A 14,336-nucleotide genomic window follows, 5' to 3' on the forward strand; every position below is an offset into this window, starting at 1 on the left:
AAGGCAGCGGGATGTGTTGTGAGCAGGATGCCAGGCTGAGGTGGTACCAGGGGGCCAGGAGGTGGCATGGATGACGCAAAGGGAATTTTACTCCTGTGTGCTTTCCCTTGAATCCCAGGAAGCTGAAGAATAGGAGAAGGGCTCTGGGAAAATACTGTAATTATGGGTAATCTTGTTTGTCTCAATTCTTTGGAAGTCAAATAATTCAGTGTATGAATTGACAACGTCTTGCAACTCTGACATCCTTTCTTACAGGTTTTCTATACTATTTCCTGCTCTTGTTACTATCTCTTCAGGGATTCCCCTTTGTATTTTACTTTCTGTTCCATAAGCATGGAATTTGGAGAATAACCTCCCTATTGGCCAGCTGGTGCTAGGCCAGCCATCATTTTTCATAGTCCTCTGGAGCCTACCTTGGATCTTATTTGCTTGGAAGTAGTGCCATTGATTGTAAATCTGTTGTATGGCAGAAACTCTGGAGTAGGGAGCATCTTTGTTCTTTCTGGTGACAGTAAGCCTGCAAAGCAGAGCAAGATGAAGAAACCTATTGACATGTGACTTCTGATACGTTCTCTGTACAAGAGGCAAAGATATGTACAAGCCAACAGAGAAAATAACAGCTGTGATGTTGGAGAGTAAGCAACAGAGGCATGCTCTCTTGCTTTCTCAGCCAGGAGTGGCTGCAATCATATGTCTGCAGTTTATAATACTTTGGTTTCCATTACACGTACGAAAGAGTTGAACAGGTTAAGTACTGGGGTGATGATACCTGCACACACATTGTAGTTAGTGTCAGCCCTTCATGCTGCTCACATTAAATTTTTAATTTTCTTTCAGCAGTACACATGTGTGAATTGACAGTCATCCAAGCGTAGAAAGGAAGGGGTTGCTGAGGGTTGTAAAAGAAGAGTGAATCGAATGTATCCAGCAAGTTAGCTACATGGGTAAGAGATGTTTCATTGTCTCTTTTTGCCTTGCAGGAAGAATGCAAACAAATACTGGCTCGGCAGAAATCCAGTTCCCAGTCTGATTCTCATGACGATGAGATTTCCCCTCCTCCTCCCAACCCAGTGGTAAAAGCCCGACGCAGGAGAGGGGGGGTCAGTGCAGAAGTGTACACGGAGGAGGATGCTGTTTCTTACGTCAGAAAGGTAATGTGTTGCTGTCTATCTGATTCTGAGATGTACAGGACAATCAAGTGACTCATATTTTGCTCATAATTTGGAATCATGGGTCAGCCTGTAGGATGGTGTCCCCATGCCTGCATATGCATGGTTTGACCATCTTCTTCACATTCAAGTTCTTTTGCTGCCTCCTTGACTAAGTACTTTCCCCATCAGTGTTGCTTCAGCCTTCCCTATTATTCCCCTTTTTGTGATGTGCTGCTAATCTGTTTCCCCCTTTAACAGGGTGGGTAATTCTCAGCCATTTTCTTGATATTCACAGACTCTAGCAGCTTCTGAGTTTTCTCAGAACCTCAGAGTTTTGGAAAGCAGCCTTTTCTATTGCTGCATTTCCTGCCTTTTTTTTTTGTTAAAAAGTCACTTCTAGCTCAAGTTTTCTTCTAACCTAGGTCATTTAGGTTCCCTAGACCATTCAGGCACATGGTTCCCATGTTGACTGGGTACCACCTAACCCATGGGTTTTCAGAAGTCTGTTGACCGTACTTGGGTGATGTTATGTGATCATTGTCTTTGAAGAAATGCCAATCCCAAATTCGGTAATTTCTTCAGTAGGATCACTAATTTCGGCTTCTCTTTTTTTTAACTGCCTTTCTCACAAAAATATCTAGCTATGTTATATCCTTGATATCTCTTGATAATTCTTCAAATTTTTTTTTAAACTGGCCAAAGCTTTCAAAGGTTATTAAAAGACAGACATTACAATAGCGTATGTCATGTTTGTTTAGGGAGTAGGCTAAAAATGCATTTCATAAGGTTGGCAGATGCTACTAATGTGCTTTTGTGCATGCCTGGAGTAGCTTTAACCCAAAGAGCTTTTTCTTTATGGGAATACATTTTGTCAGTCACTGTTTTTTGGCAGAATACTTTTTGCCTTTGCAGTCAGATGTGCTTTTGTCATCCACTTATGATACAAGTTCACTGGCTGCTCTGGGGATTTCTGTCCCAAGAAACAAAGAATTAGGAGAGCCTTTAATCCTAAAACAAGTTTCGAGGAGTATTCTTGTGGCAGTTAAATAACGCTTGCAAATATACAGTAAATGTTAACAGCACTGTGGTCAAGCTATTAATGCACTGCACTGTTAAAATACTTGCGTGATATTTTAAAAGCCACTTTCAAACACTTTTCTTTCTGTGCAGTTTGCAATATCCCTTTTAAAATTTCTATGAAGAGATCACATTTGTCTCTGCTTAATATGGGTTCCATCTGACTCTTCTGAAAATCAAAGGAAATATTCCTTCCCACACCCCTGAGTAATTCTTTTATGTTTATAATGGAACCTGAAGTTAATTTTGTTTTCTTCCTTTTACAACAGTGATGCCAATAAGCCTTGACAGTAGCATGGGTAGGCAAGAGCTAGAAGAAGCAATACAGATCATATTCTGTGTGTTCTGTGACTAGAGCTGTTATGTTTTTAATTTCCTAGGAACTGACTGAGCCTAAATAGTAGTAATTTAGGGGATGGTTTCCTGTCAGACTACAGATGCTGCAAGAAATATAGAACTAGCACTGGGAGGGTTTGTGTCAGTGCTTTGTCTTCTGCCGTCAGCAAATGAATCCCGTGGTGAATCCCATGGATGTGTGTTTGTGACAGAGATTCTAGAATACAGAAATAAAGGGAGACACTGAAAGGACAAATTATGAAACTAATTTAAAAGTGTAAAAAGCAAGGCAAGGGTTGTGTTAGACTATTGCAAACAGATGGATTTTTAGATAGTAGCCAGGAAGAACCACTGGCTTGAATTCACGTGTTGGATAGAAACACATCTGGGTCATAAGCCAATTTAAAGGATCCCTTGAAGGGATGAACTATAGGATGAGGAGTGCTAAAGGCAGTGCAATGAGTTATGTCACTGGAGAGAAAATCAAAGGAGATTTAGCTTTGTGATTTGAGCAGGCACCTGGCATGGCTCCATTCTGAGGAGCACAAAGGAAGATCTCTGTGGAGGGTTATTTCATTGCTTCATTCCTGAAACTAGAGAAAGCAATATTTGTCAACACATCTGACATAACATATAGTTAACAACTAACAGAATAGGAATCTTGCTGTAAAGAGGGTTATCAGCTTGAAGAGAACATTCAATGATTACTTGGAAGAGTGATGTAAGAAATGGTCAAGCGATTCTTCCCAACATTTGATTTTGGTCAGATGCCTGGTTACTGTGACACATAAAGAATCTCTCCTGTGTCTTCTGTGTCCCTGCACCACCAGACCCACTTTGGTCTCTGCCTTGTGGCTTTCATTGCTGCAGATTTAGACTGAGAAAGGCTAGTCTACGCTATTCCATAATCAGCCAGAAAGGCTGGAGTTGAATGTCTTAGTGATTTGATTATCTACCCTTTTGGCTCATCAGCAGTAAGCTGAACAGCTAGGGTATTCTTAATAGAGCAAGGGTTCAGGACTGCAATTCAATCCAGGGTTTGTTTGATAGGGTAAAAACCAAGAATAAACTGGCCAAATGCTCATTTTATTTAACATCAAGGAATTTAAACTTTTAGTTAAGTTAGATTACGTTTCACTCTGATACAAATATACAGTTTATACGTATACGCTTCTCTAGACTTAATTTGAGCAGTCTAATGACTACAGCAGTCAATATAAGTGGTGTCTGAAGCCAGAGTTTAACTTTAGATCTTCAGAGTGCAGTATTTTCCCTTGAAATAAATCTAGATCAATTCTTTGTGAGACCTGGTTCTACATCAGTTTTCCCATTTGAAACATCCTTCTTCTGGTTGGATGGGTAGTATCTTGCCTTTCCAGGATGAGGAAAGGAAACTACATATCAGCATACGTAGTAACTTAAATAAGACAGAAATACTCTTTCTATCATAAGAAAATGTGAGAGATTAGTGTCCATTATCAGACCTATTTTGTACCATAATTAAAACAGGCAAACAGATGTTGATCTTCAGATTGGAGTAAGGTTTATTTAACAGTTAAAACTTTTGCTATGCTTAATTCTGTCCCGTTATAATGAAACTATTAAGGAAAATCACACTACTGAAGTCAAAGAACATCTGTTACAAGTCATAACCTTGTTACAAATTTCTTGCATCTCTCGTAATCACAGTCTCTGACTGGCAGAAATAGATGCTTGGCAAATACAGAGATACAGCCTCTTTACTAATCTCTTACCAAAATGCTTACCAAAATGGAAAGCCTAACTTGCAAAAGTCTTATAAAAAACCATCACCCAATATGAAAACATACTCCTGAATTTCAACATATATTTTGAGCAAATTCATGTGCAACAGGACTTTTGCCTTCTCCCCAATTAACAAATAAAAATGCCTCTTCATTTGATCTTCATTCTCAAATGCAAGTCCTTCTCGTTTGCAATGAAGCAAATGCACAGGATTTTGACCCAGGTGGGCCTCTCAGGAGCTCTGTTCCTTATACCACAACCAGTACTGAAAAGTACAGTGTAATCAACACATTTTTACCTTTTACCTAAAGAAACGTTGTTCATTCCCTAGTTTTAAAACTAGACTGCTTCTGATATTGTTTGTGGGGGAAGAAGAATATGAAATATGTTCTCCTTAGTCCAAGAGATTTGAAAGGAGACTAGGCAGCTGCCAGTACCTGCTAATTATAGTATTTTATGGATATCCTTCTCCCCACTCATCCCAGATCTTATATTTCTTTTCTGGTTGTCATATTGAGAACATAAATTCTTACCCTCACATTATCAAAACTGTAATTTATTACTTTCTTAGTGGCTTTATATTATAGCCTAAACCTGTCTCAGTGTTTAAATCAAACTGTGTACATTATCTTGAATAGTGGAATTTTCTATAGATTTCAAGATCAATGAAGAAATACAACCAGGCATGTAATTACCCTTCCTTCTTTTCTCTACAGGTTATTCCAAAGGACTATAAAACTATGACTGCTCTGGCAAAGGCCATCTCCAAGAACGTGCTCTTTGCTCATCTTGATGACAATGAACGAAGGTATAAGGTGCTTTATGATTTAAAGGAATCTATAGCTTGACCTTTCTTGAGGACAAGAAATTATATTAAATTTTAACTCAAGGATCAGAACTACTCTCACTGATGCATTTGAGTCATAATAGATGCACCCTCACACACACTTATGGTATTATGACAGAGGGTAAAATCACAAGCTAAAAAAGGGCAAGAACAGGATAGAATGTATTCAGAGATATTTAATATTTTCAAATCAGCTGTGCTGGCTGAACTTTATTCTGGAGTGCTTAAGGAATTGGCTAAAGCAATCTCAGAAGCATTTGTAGTTACTTCTGAGAACTCAGGGAAGACAGGTCAAGTGCTGGAAGAGTGGGAAAGAAAAAGCATAATGTCTATAAAGAGGTAAAAGAGAATTACAGGTAAATTATTTTGTTCTTCGAAAAACTGGAACAAACAAATTATGTGTAAGCACCTGAAGGAGACCAAGGAGTTCAGTAACGGACAACATGACTTTTAAAAACTTGAAAATGTCTTTTTACAACTGAGTAGCAAGTCTTGTAGCTAGGGAAGGCACAACAGAGGCCAAACAGCTTGACTTCTAGTAATGTTTTCGACATTAATGTGTATGACAGTTTCATAAACAATCAAGGGAAACATGTCTTCAGTGAAACCACTATGGAGTCTATGCAAAACTGATTGGATACCCATACCAAATAGCAGTTATCAATGGTCCATCGTTCTAACGGAAAGGTATATTGAAGTGTGGGAAGAGTTGGTCTGGTTTTCATCATTATTGTCATTAATGACCTCAGTGGTGGAACAGAGTATGAGTGTTGAGTTTTTAGATGCATGAAGATGGGAAGGGCTGCTAAAACATTGAGAGAAGAGGCTAGAATTCAGAATTATGCTGACAGGTTGAAGAAATGTTCTAGTAAAAGCAGGATGGATTATCACTGAGCCAAGTGCAGAGAAGTATACTTAGGCAGGAAGAATACCTTTATAACTATAAGAGAGTTTTGCAGTTTTGGTAGTTCCTTGAAAAACTGTGTGGAGCTTACTGTGAATAGTGGTCTGAACATTAGTCACTAATGTCAAGCTGTTTTGAAAATACTAACATTTTACTGGGGTAGCTAAACAGGAGAACATGTAAGACATGTCCCAGTGTTGGAAAGATTTCAGCTGGAACACAGTGTCCAGTTTTGGGCACTGCACTTCAAGAATAAACAGTTGGAGGAAGTTCAGGGAAGAGCAGTGGGAATGATCACAGATCTAGATAACATCAGTTCTGAAGAAGGAATGGGATTGGTTGGCCTGCAGAAGAAAAGTTAGGGGCAGAGGGACACAATAATAGCTTATAATTGTGTATGAATAATGGTATATGAGGAATAAACTGCTGTGTGTGCCAAAGGGTAAAGAATAACAGATTTAAAGTGCAGTAGGAAAGAGTCAAGTCAGATACTAGGAAGAGGTCTCTGACTGCTTGGGTAGGTTGAGGAGTCTCCACCACTTGAGGCCATTAAGAACAGATTAGACTATGGTCTGCCAGGAATGACATAAGTAGTGTCAGTCCTGCCTTGCAGCAGATAGGCTAAGTGATGTCGTGAGGTCCTTGCCAACCCTACTTTTCTGTACTTCTGTGGTTAGAAAGGACAAAGACTTTGTCTACACTGACATTTTTAATACTGGCAGAACATCAGCATTATAGTCCTTCAGTGGGGCTACTCACATGTTTTCAGTCAAAGCACGTTCCAAGTGTGCAAATTTTGCTCCCTCTTGCAGGCGTTTACACAGTTTAATTATTTTGCAATCCCAATTATTATGATATCATATTAGCATGCAGATTTCTGGAGTAATTAGAAGAGGATTAACTTTGCACATTTCTTCTAGCGTTTTCACCCACAGCAGAGAATACTTGTACAGAACTGCTATAAATCCTGATTATACCTTTGGCATGCTAATGTGACAGGCACTGGAAGGGTAGGTTTTAGGGCTGGAAAAGGGACATTTTGGTAATATGTTATGAAAGTAGGGTGAGAGAGAAAAAACTGAGGGAAAAGTGCTTTTTCTTGCACTGTGCTGATTGTACATCATGGTCAAGGTCTCTCCTATCCATTCCCCATGTCCCATTTACCTCTGTCAGCCAGACTGTCCTGACACAAACATGTGTTAGGAGTGAAGATGTGTGCACAGATTCCCATGTGTGTGCTGCAGATGGGTTGTAGACTATCTGCTTTTGCAGTCCTCAGACTATGGCAGGTGTATACTGTCTTTGCTGTCAAAAGATTTAGAAGCTTCTTGGTTTCTGGGCTGTGCACTGGAGCATATTCAGCTATATACCATCTCCCTTGCTCAAAGGATGTGTCTAGGTGCCTCATTCAAGCCTCATGACAAGCACGGCAAGCTATTGCTGACGTTGGGGAAAAAAAAGGAACTCGCAGAAGGACGCGTGCATTCTGCTTTTGCAGACAGGATTGCAATGAACGAATAAATTGTTGTCCCTTTGCATTTTACTGAGCTTACTCTTGACATGATGCTGTTGCCCTTGTCTGGTTTCGTTTGTCAAGTGTGGAGAAGTCAGCAAGTTGGACCATGCCATTACCATCAATTCCAGTTTGTATCTTGTTGATTGTCCTGGTTTCAGCTAGGATACAGTTCATTTTCTTCCTAGTAGCAGATATGTAGTTCAGTAAAGTAAGTGGTGTATGCCTTCCTTTGGGTTCTGTCCTCTTGGAATGGTGGAAAGCTAGGTGAGGATATTTCATCTTCTGTGCTGCAGTGGTGGTGTTGGTGTTTATTTTCCACAGTGCTTTCTCTGCTGAAGACAGTATCATTGTTTCATTTAATTTTGTGGTTGACCATTCACCAAGGTGTAGGAGGTGTTCAGGTGGGGGAAGGATGGACTAGCAGGGCTTAATTCCTCATTTACAATGGATGACTATTATATTTTTCCTTCTCCTCTGAAGAGATATTTATGTTAATCTGCTCTATGGTTGTGCAGTCCACATGACGTGTGTTGCACTTGCTGCTTGGCAGCTGTGAAGGTCTTTATGTCTGACATAAACCCTTATTTATAAAGGCAGTGTGTAGCATATTATCTCTGGGTCAGATATTCCATATGAATGATTAATTGCATGAGAAGTCATGCTGAAGTTAAGGTAAACAAGTATCTTTTTGCACTGGTGTCTGAAATAGTTTTGTTCAAGTCTTATTTTAGATAGCATCTTTTCATGTGCCATGCTTAAAGAAGGGTTGCCATCTATCTCATGCACACACACACGCACACATACACACATGCACACACACACACACATACACATGGTCTCTGGAGTAGAATTATACTGAAAAGTGCAATAAAAGGGAAACTGTAACTGCATCAGTACTAAAAGCAGCAGAACTAGTTATCATCAACTTTTGCCAAAATTTTCATTTCAAGAGTCGCTAATATTATAAAGAACAGTGCAGCTCTGCAAAGTGATGTGGCAGTCCACTGTTTTCTCGTGAGACTTTTCCCCTGACATCAATAAGATCTTGATTAAACTCTGGAGGAGGGTCCTGGTTCTCTCAAAGCCAGTGGCAAAATGCCCATTATCTGAAGTGGAAATGTGCTTTTAACTGTTAGAGAGCTGTTGTTCTCATTTGCAAAATCAGGAATGTGTGGCTTTTTAATTGTGTTTCCGCACATGTGCACCTGATGTATATTTTCTGTGCATCCTCCTTTGCCTAGAGCTGGTCTGTTACATGCACACTGACAACAAAACCTCCCATTTACATGGATGTATCACATACTCATTATCCACAATTTTTTTGAATTTATGAGAAACTAACTGTAAAAAGTTAAAGCAACATCAGGGCTTCACAAAATTAATTTCTTATTGTGTTTTAATAGGTATAGTTTTATTTTGATTGTTTATTAAAATATCACACGTCTAACAAAAGTACTGGACTGTATTCAAAATTTCTGTGAAATATTCACAGGTAGGGTAAATATTATGAGCTGTGAGGAAAAGGGGGCTGTTAAGGGGGTGATGGGCTTAATTATGGACTAAAGGGCTTAGTGAGTTGCAGAGAGAACATGAATGTGTGTCAGTGTGCCTACCTTTGGGCTCATCCTCGTTTCTTGTCTTGTTATTAGCCCGAACTGAGTTACGGTCTTCTCAGAGTAGCCTCATGTCATATGTGCTTTGATGGGGTTTGCTTCCATGGTTGGGATGTGTGGCAAAGCCCTTTCACTTTGTTCAGGCTTGATGTACCTACTTTGCAGTTAGGATGTATTTAATGCCTGGGTAGTTGGGCTTGGATTTTGATAGTGCTGTTATATCATCCTGCAGGTCCCTAGGCACATGTGCTCTAACTCTCTCCTCCTTTCCCCCACTCCATATGATGACATATTGGCTGGCTTATGTCCACATGGGGGTTTTCCCCTTCATTCTGTGTTTCTTCCGTACTCCACTTCCTTCGTGACTCCACTCAAAACCTCTTGGAAGAGACTGCTCAAAGGGTTTTATTAGGTGGGCAGTGGAGCTTGTTAGTCAAGCTCAGACGTGAGGGCAGCAAGATGTTTTGGAAAAGCATAGTTCATACTGGTGTGCAAACATGATGCAGAAGCTGTGGAGATGGCCACCAAAAGGACAGTTTTCCGAGGTAGAGAGCACTCTGAAGACCTGCTAGTTATGATCACTGCAAGATCAGCAGCTCTGTGCCTATCTGGTCCTGACTTGGTGCTCACCGAAGCCTCACATACACATGCGCAGTCCTTCAAAACAGCTTCTCGTGTGACAGCTTTGAAAGAGCTCCTTCCGGTGTAGGACAACTTCTGATGCAGAAGACAGCACTGTGCAGGCTGTGCACCCAGATGAACTAGGAATTGCTCTGCAGTCTGCTCAAGGGTGAACAGCCTTGAGAGAAAACATCGGTGGAGCTGGAGCCAGGTAAGAGGCATTCACCCTCTCTTTCATTATTCTGGGGAAAAAATGAAATGGCAACATTAACTGTAGAGGGATTTTTGCATTATAAACATAAATTTTTTTTTAATAGATGATGATCTTTGCAACAGTTTGTCTTTAACATAAGCTGAGGGCAGAAGCCATCTTGTTTCTCTGCTCTTCATTGCACCTGTGATCCAAGAGGAAGTCCCAAGAAAAAAAAAATTAAATAAAATCCTTGATTATGGCATTTGTACCTAATAAAAAGAACTCAAAGATGAAATTACAGACTTTGCAGAAGTGCATATTTCAGAAAGTGCATCTATCTTTGTCGTGTCCCTCCAGAATGCTGGTGGGAAGTTACACTTAATAACATCCAAGCGTTGCCTTAGGTGGACTGTGCTATAGATTCTAATGGCTGAATAAGGGGAAGAAGTTCCTTGCTGATCTTATCCCTCCTGGTTCCAAGGTGATCTCATGGTTCAGGTCCATTCTGAAGGCCAATAAGAGTTTGCATAAACTTTCCCCCTTCTTTTGGTCTGTGATGCTTGAGAGTTTTGCATATGGGAGAAATCAGCAAGGCAGGGTGCATTGTACTGATGCCCTCTCTGCTGCTTTGGTTTTGTTCAGTCAGCAGGCAGTGAATGATTTCTATCTATGCAAAGACAGAATTACACCCATAACTTGGCAGCATTTTATTTCCTCTCCCACTCTTGGATATCCAGCAGATTAACATCCTCTAAGGCTTCCTAGTTGTGAAATGGTGTACAAAGTCAAAATTGGTGACAAGGGGCTAGTCTGATTGTCCTAACCTCTTCTAACCTGGCAGTGTAGCTAGTAAGAATTTTTATCGGTTCAGCATGTGATGCTGGAATACAAGTACACCCACTTGGCTTTGCCATGATGTTGAATAGTAAAGGGGGAAAAAAAAGGAAGAGATTGTTCATTTTCCTTCTGTGGATAAAAATAAAAGATATTTTTTCATCATTTCATTGACAGGACATTCTGTCTCTACTGGAGGGGGCAGCCACAGAGGTGACCTGCTGTGGGAATGGAAGTTGGACCCAAAGCTGATGATTGTCAAGGAGGAGAAGGAAATATAACTGAAGCATAACCAGTGGGTGAGAGAGCAGGACTGAGAGCAGCAGGAATGTCAGTCTCGGTTCCAGGATGTCACCAGTGCCTGCCTGCTCTGCTGTGAGTCATGAGCCACATCTGTCAGTCCCTGTTCAGAAGCTTGGTGGCCTCCTGACCGCTTAAAGAAGTGGAATGGTTAAACGTTCACCATATCTGTATGTAAATGCTATGTAAAATTTTTATGTAAAAGCTATGTAAAACTTGGTCATCAAGGAGTAAAGAGAGTAGATAAATATTTAACATGCACTTCCAGACTCCACTTTTGGCATTTTGGCTAATATTATAATTTTTACAAGCATTTATTCTTTATTACTAATGTACAGGCAGCTGTAATGCCTGCAACAGCTTTCAGAACACTTTTGTGTATTTTATTACTTGGATTAATAATAAATTGGTTTGTTTGAACAGTATACTGGTGTGAAACTGCTTTGGAAACAAGAGTCCAGAAATTGTATTTAATGCTTTTACTAAAATATTGAGCTCTTATAAAGGTGCAAAAAAAGCAACCACAAATGAATTAAACAGTAGACAAAACTGCTGTATTTATTACAGCAACACACAGTGTTGCATTTACTCTTGTGTGTTGCCCGCATGGCAAAGGTATGAAAATAAAGGGCATTTTTTATTTTCTATGCTTGTTGGGGCCAAGATGTAAAGATGAAAATTGGCACTTGTACTGGGCATGCAAGCCAACCAAGAGTTTTCTTCAAGCAAAAATTCTTACCCTTTTCCCAGCATCCTCCCAAACATTGTGGAGGGCACATGCTACTGTGATACTGTAGATAAAATTGGAGGCAGGTTGTTGTAAATACCACCATCTTGCTGTTAGCATTTCAGAAGGTTCTACTACCTTCTTACAAGTGTGTTTTAAGTAATCCGTGTTCTGCAATTCAGGCAGTTTTGTAAGCCATGATTGGTGGCCAAGTGGGGTTCTATAGGGACTTACTGGGCATAAACATGTGCTATTTGAAAGAGATTACAAGACACAATAACGTTCTTAAAATGTATTAAGGGCTGCCACAGAGGGGAAATCCGTAATCATATATCTGTGTCTCCTGAAGACAAAACATCAGAATTAGGCTTAAATTGTACAAGATGGATGTAAACTAGACATGTGGTAATAAGTCCTAGTGGTAAGGATACTTAAATAGATTGTAGAATCTATAATTGTTAAGAACAGGTTAGGCAAATCTCTTTGAACATAATTTAGTTTGTTCTCTGGATGGGAGAAGTCTCTTCGCTTTATTTTTGTAATTCTTGGATCCTCAGTAGAGGGAGACTAGTGTATTCTTTCTCTATACATTTTTCTTTTCTCTTTTTAAAAATCTCTTTGAAGGATTATTGTTATTTTGCACATCTTCTGTTTTCTCAGCTAGATGAATCTAATTCTCCCCATCTTCCTTTGCAGACCACGTTCCTCAGACCACTGACCATTTTTCTTGTTCTCCTCAACTTTCTCCAGTTGGTCCACCTCTTTCTTGTTTCTTTATAATTTTCACAGCACCAGGTTATTGTTGACTCCTACTTAGCATGTGATCACTGGAATCATTGGATCCTTTCCTGCAGAAATGCTACCTTGGCAGTGAATCTTCACCACGTATTTATGCCATTGGTTACCCCTACCCAAATATACTTAGCTGTTGTGTCTTTATTGAAAGTACATCTATTTTCTCAGACCATTTCTTTAATTTGTAATTGTTTTACATCCTAATGTTGTTTTTTGAAGTGCTTGCAGCTGCTTTACAGCTAGGTATTGTCTTCAAATTCAGAAAACACACTCTTTATCCAGGTCAATAATGACTTGGGCACTTTTTTCAGTACAGGCATAACCTAACATGAGGAAAGTTGTTTTCCATAGCTAACAGATGAATTTTAGTTGTTGTCCTGTTGATCTCATATTAAAATATTCTTGAAACTTCAGGTGATTAGTGAATTTCAAGGACATTATTATTGCTGTAAGCTTTATTCACTTCTGCATAACACCATGTTTTATTAAAGCACTGGCTGCAGGCCAGCTGGAAAGCCTCATATATGTGGAAGAAACCTAAGACGGCACCATTCAGGAGCAAGATATTTTAGAAACAGGATGCCACAGCTATGACATAGTCATTACACATCCTGTATTTTCCTTGCATTTGTAGCTTAACTCTTTTGTTAAAAAACAAACACAGATCTAGCTTCTGGCTGTGCTTCGTATATGCCTACTGTGTGCAGAAGAGTGCAAGAAAAATTCCCTTCCCATGATACTGCATTAGTATTTCTGTATCTCCAAGGAGTCCACATTGTGCTAAAACCACATGGATGTTAGGGGAGGATATTTACTCTGCCTGCTGTAGGCGTCTAAGTTAGCTGGTGCTCAAAACATGTCAGTTAGGAGCCTCAGGGTATGGTTTCACTGTTGATTTAAGCCAATTCTGAGCTGGTACCAAGGGAGGAAGTAACACAGTGAGTGCCAGACCTTGGCTGCACGGTCCTATTGCTCTCGTGGTTGCGGTTAGCCGGATCAGCTCTCTGGAAAGTGATCCTCCCCAAGAGGGTTAGTTTTCAGTCAGATCAGGTCCTTCCTCCCACCCTCTACCTGGCTGCAGAAGTACTTTGGCTAGCTGAAGGGAGGAGAGGGCAGGGCAGAACCTTCCCTCAGCAGCAGGGGCTGAAATCAAATCAAGCGATGGCAAAACTGCACCTTAATTTCCCTCAGTAGTCATTGGACAAAGTCAGAGGATGGAAATAGATGGTGTGAATACCTCTATAATGAGCTATTCTTCCTTGCCAAGAATGCTCAAAATGTAGGGCTAAGCCACTCAGAAGATGAGAGATGAAAGGAAAGAGTAAGACATGAAAGAGAAATTGCACAGCGAGGCATGGCAGAGTGGGGGGTGAAGGGCTTTGTTGAGTCAGTAACATGGCTTCCTTGGGTTATATTAGGAATTTTTGTGACCAAAGAGTTGGACAGGTTTCTTCCCCTCGTTTTTGGGAGTAGCAACAGAGAGAGGAGGATGGCAGCAGCTTCCCAATGCACTTTGTGCAGGGTGCACAGCGGAGCAGGCTGCATCCCGTGAAGGTTTGCAGAGGCGTGAATGTCCCACCTGTGCTGGAACTCCAGGAGATGGTCAGCAGACTGTGGTAACTTGGGGGCAGAGGAGATGTGTATACACAAGTTATGTG

The 14,336-nt window shown here is 40.3% G+C and overlaps 1 protein-coding gene across 2 annotated transcripts in view; it reads left to right on the forward strand.

The window, feature by feature from the left end:
• The window catches only part of PRKAR1B (protein kinase cAMP-dependent type I regulatory subunit beta), a 103,901-nt gene that overhangs the window by 13,120 nt on the left and 76,445 nt on the right, over positions 1-14,336 (forward strand). For both annotated transcript variants that reach the window (XM_072877684.1, XM_072877685.1), the window contains exons 3-4: positions 981-1,151; positions 5,045-5,136. In XM_072877684.1, the coding sequence (XP_072733785.1) occupies positions 981-1,151; positions 5,045-5,136 (263 nt within the window). The remainder of the gene's footprint in view (positions 1-980; positions 1,152-5,044; positions 5,137-14,336) is intronic.

The sequence above is a fragment of the Ciconia boyciana genome, chromosome 13 (genome assembly GCF_034638445.1).
Source record: "Ciconia boyciana chromosome 13, ASM3463844v1, whole genome shotgun sequence".
Classification (NCBI taxonomy): domain Eukaryota; kingdom Metazoa; phylum Chordata; class Aves; order Ciconiiformes; family Ciconiidae; genus Ciconia; species Ciconia boyciana.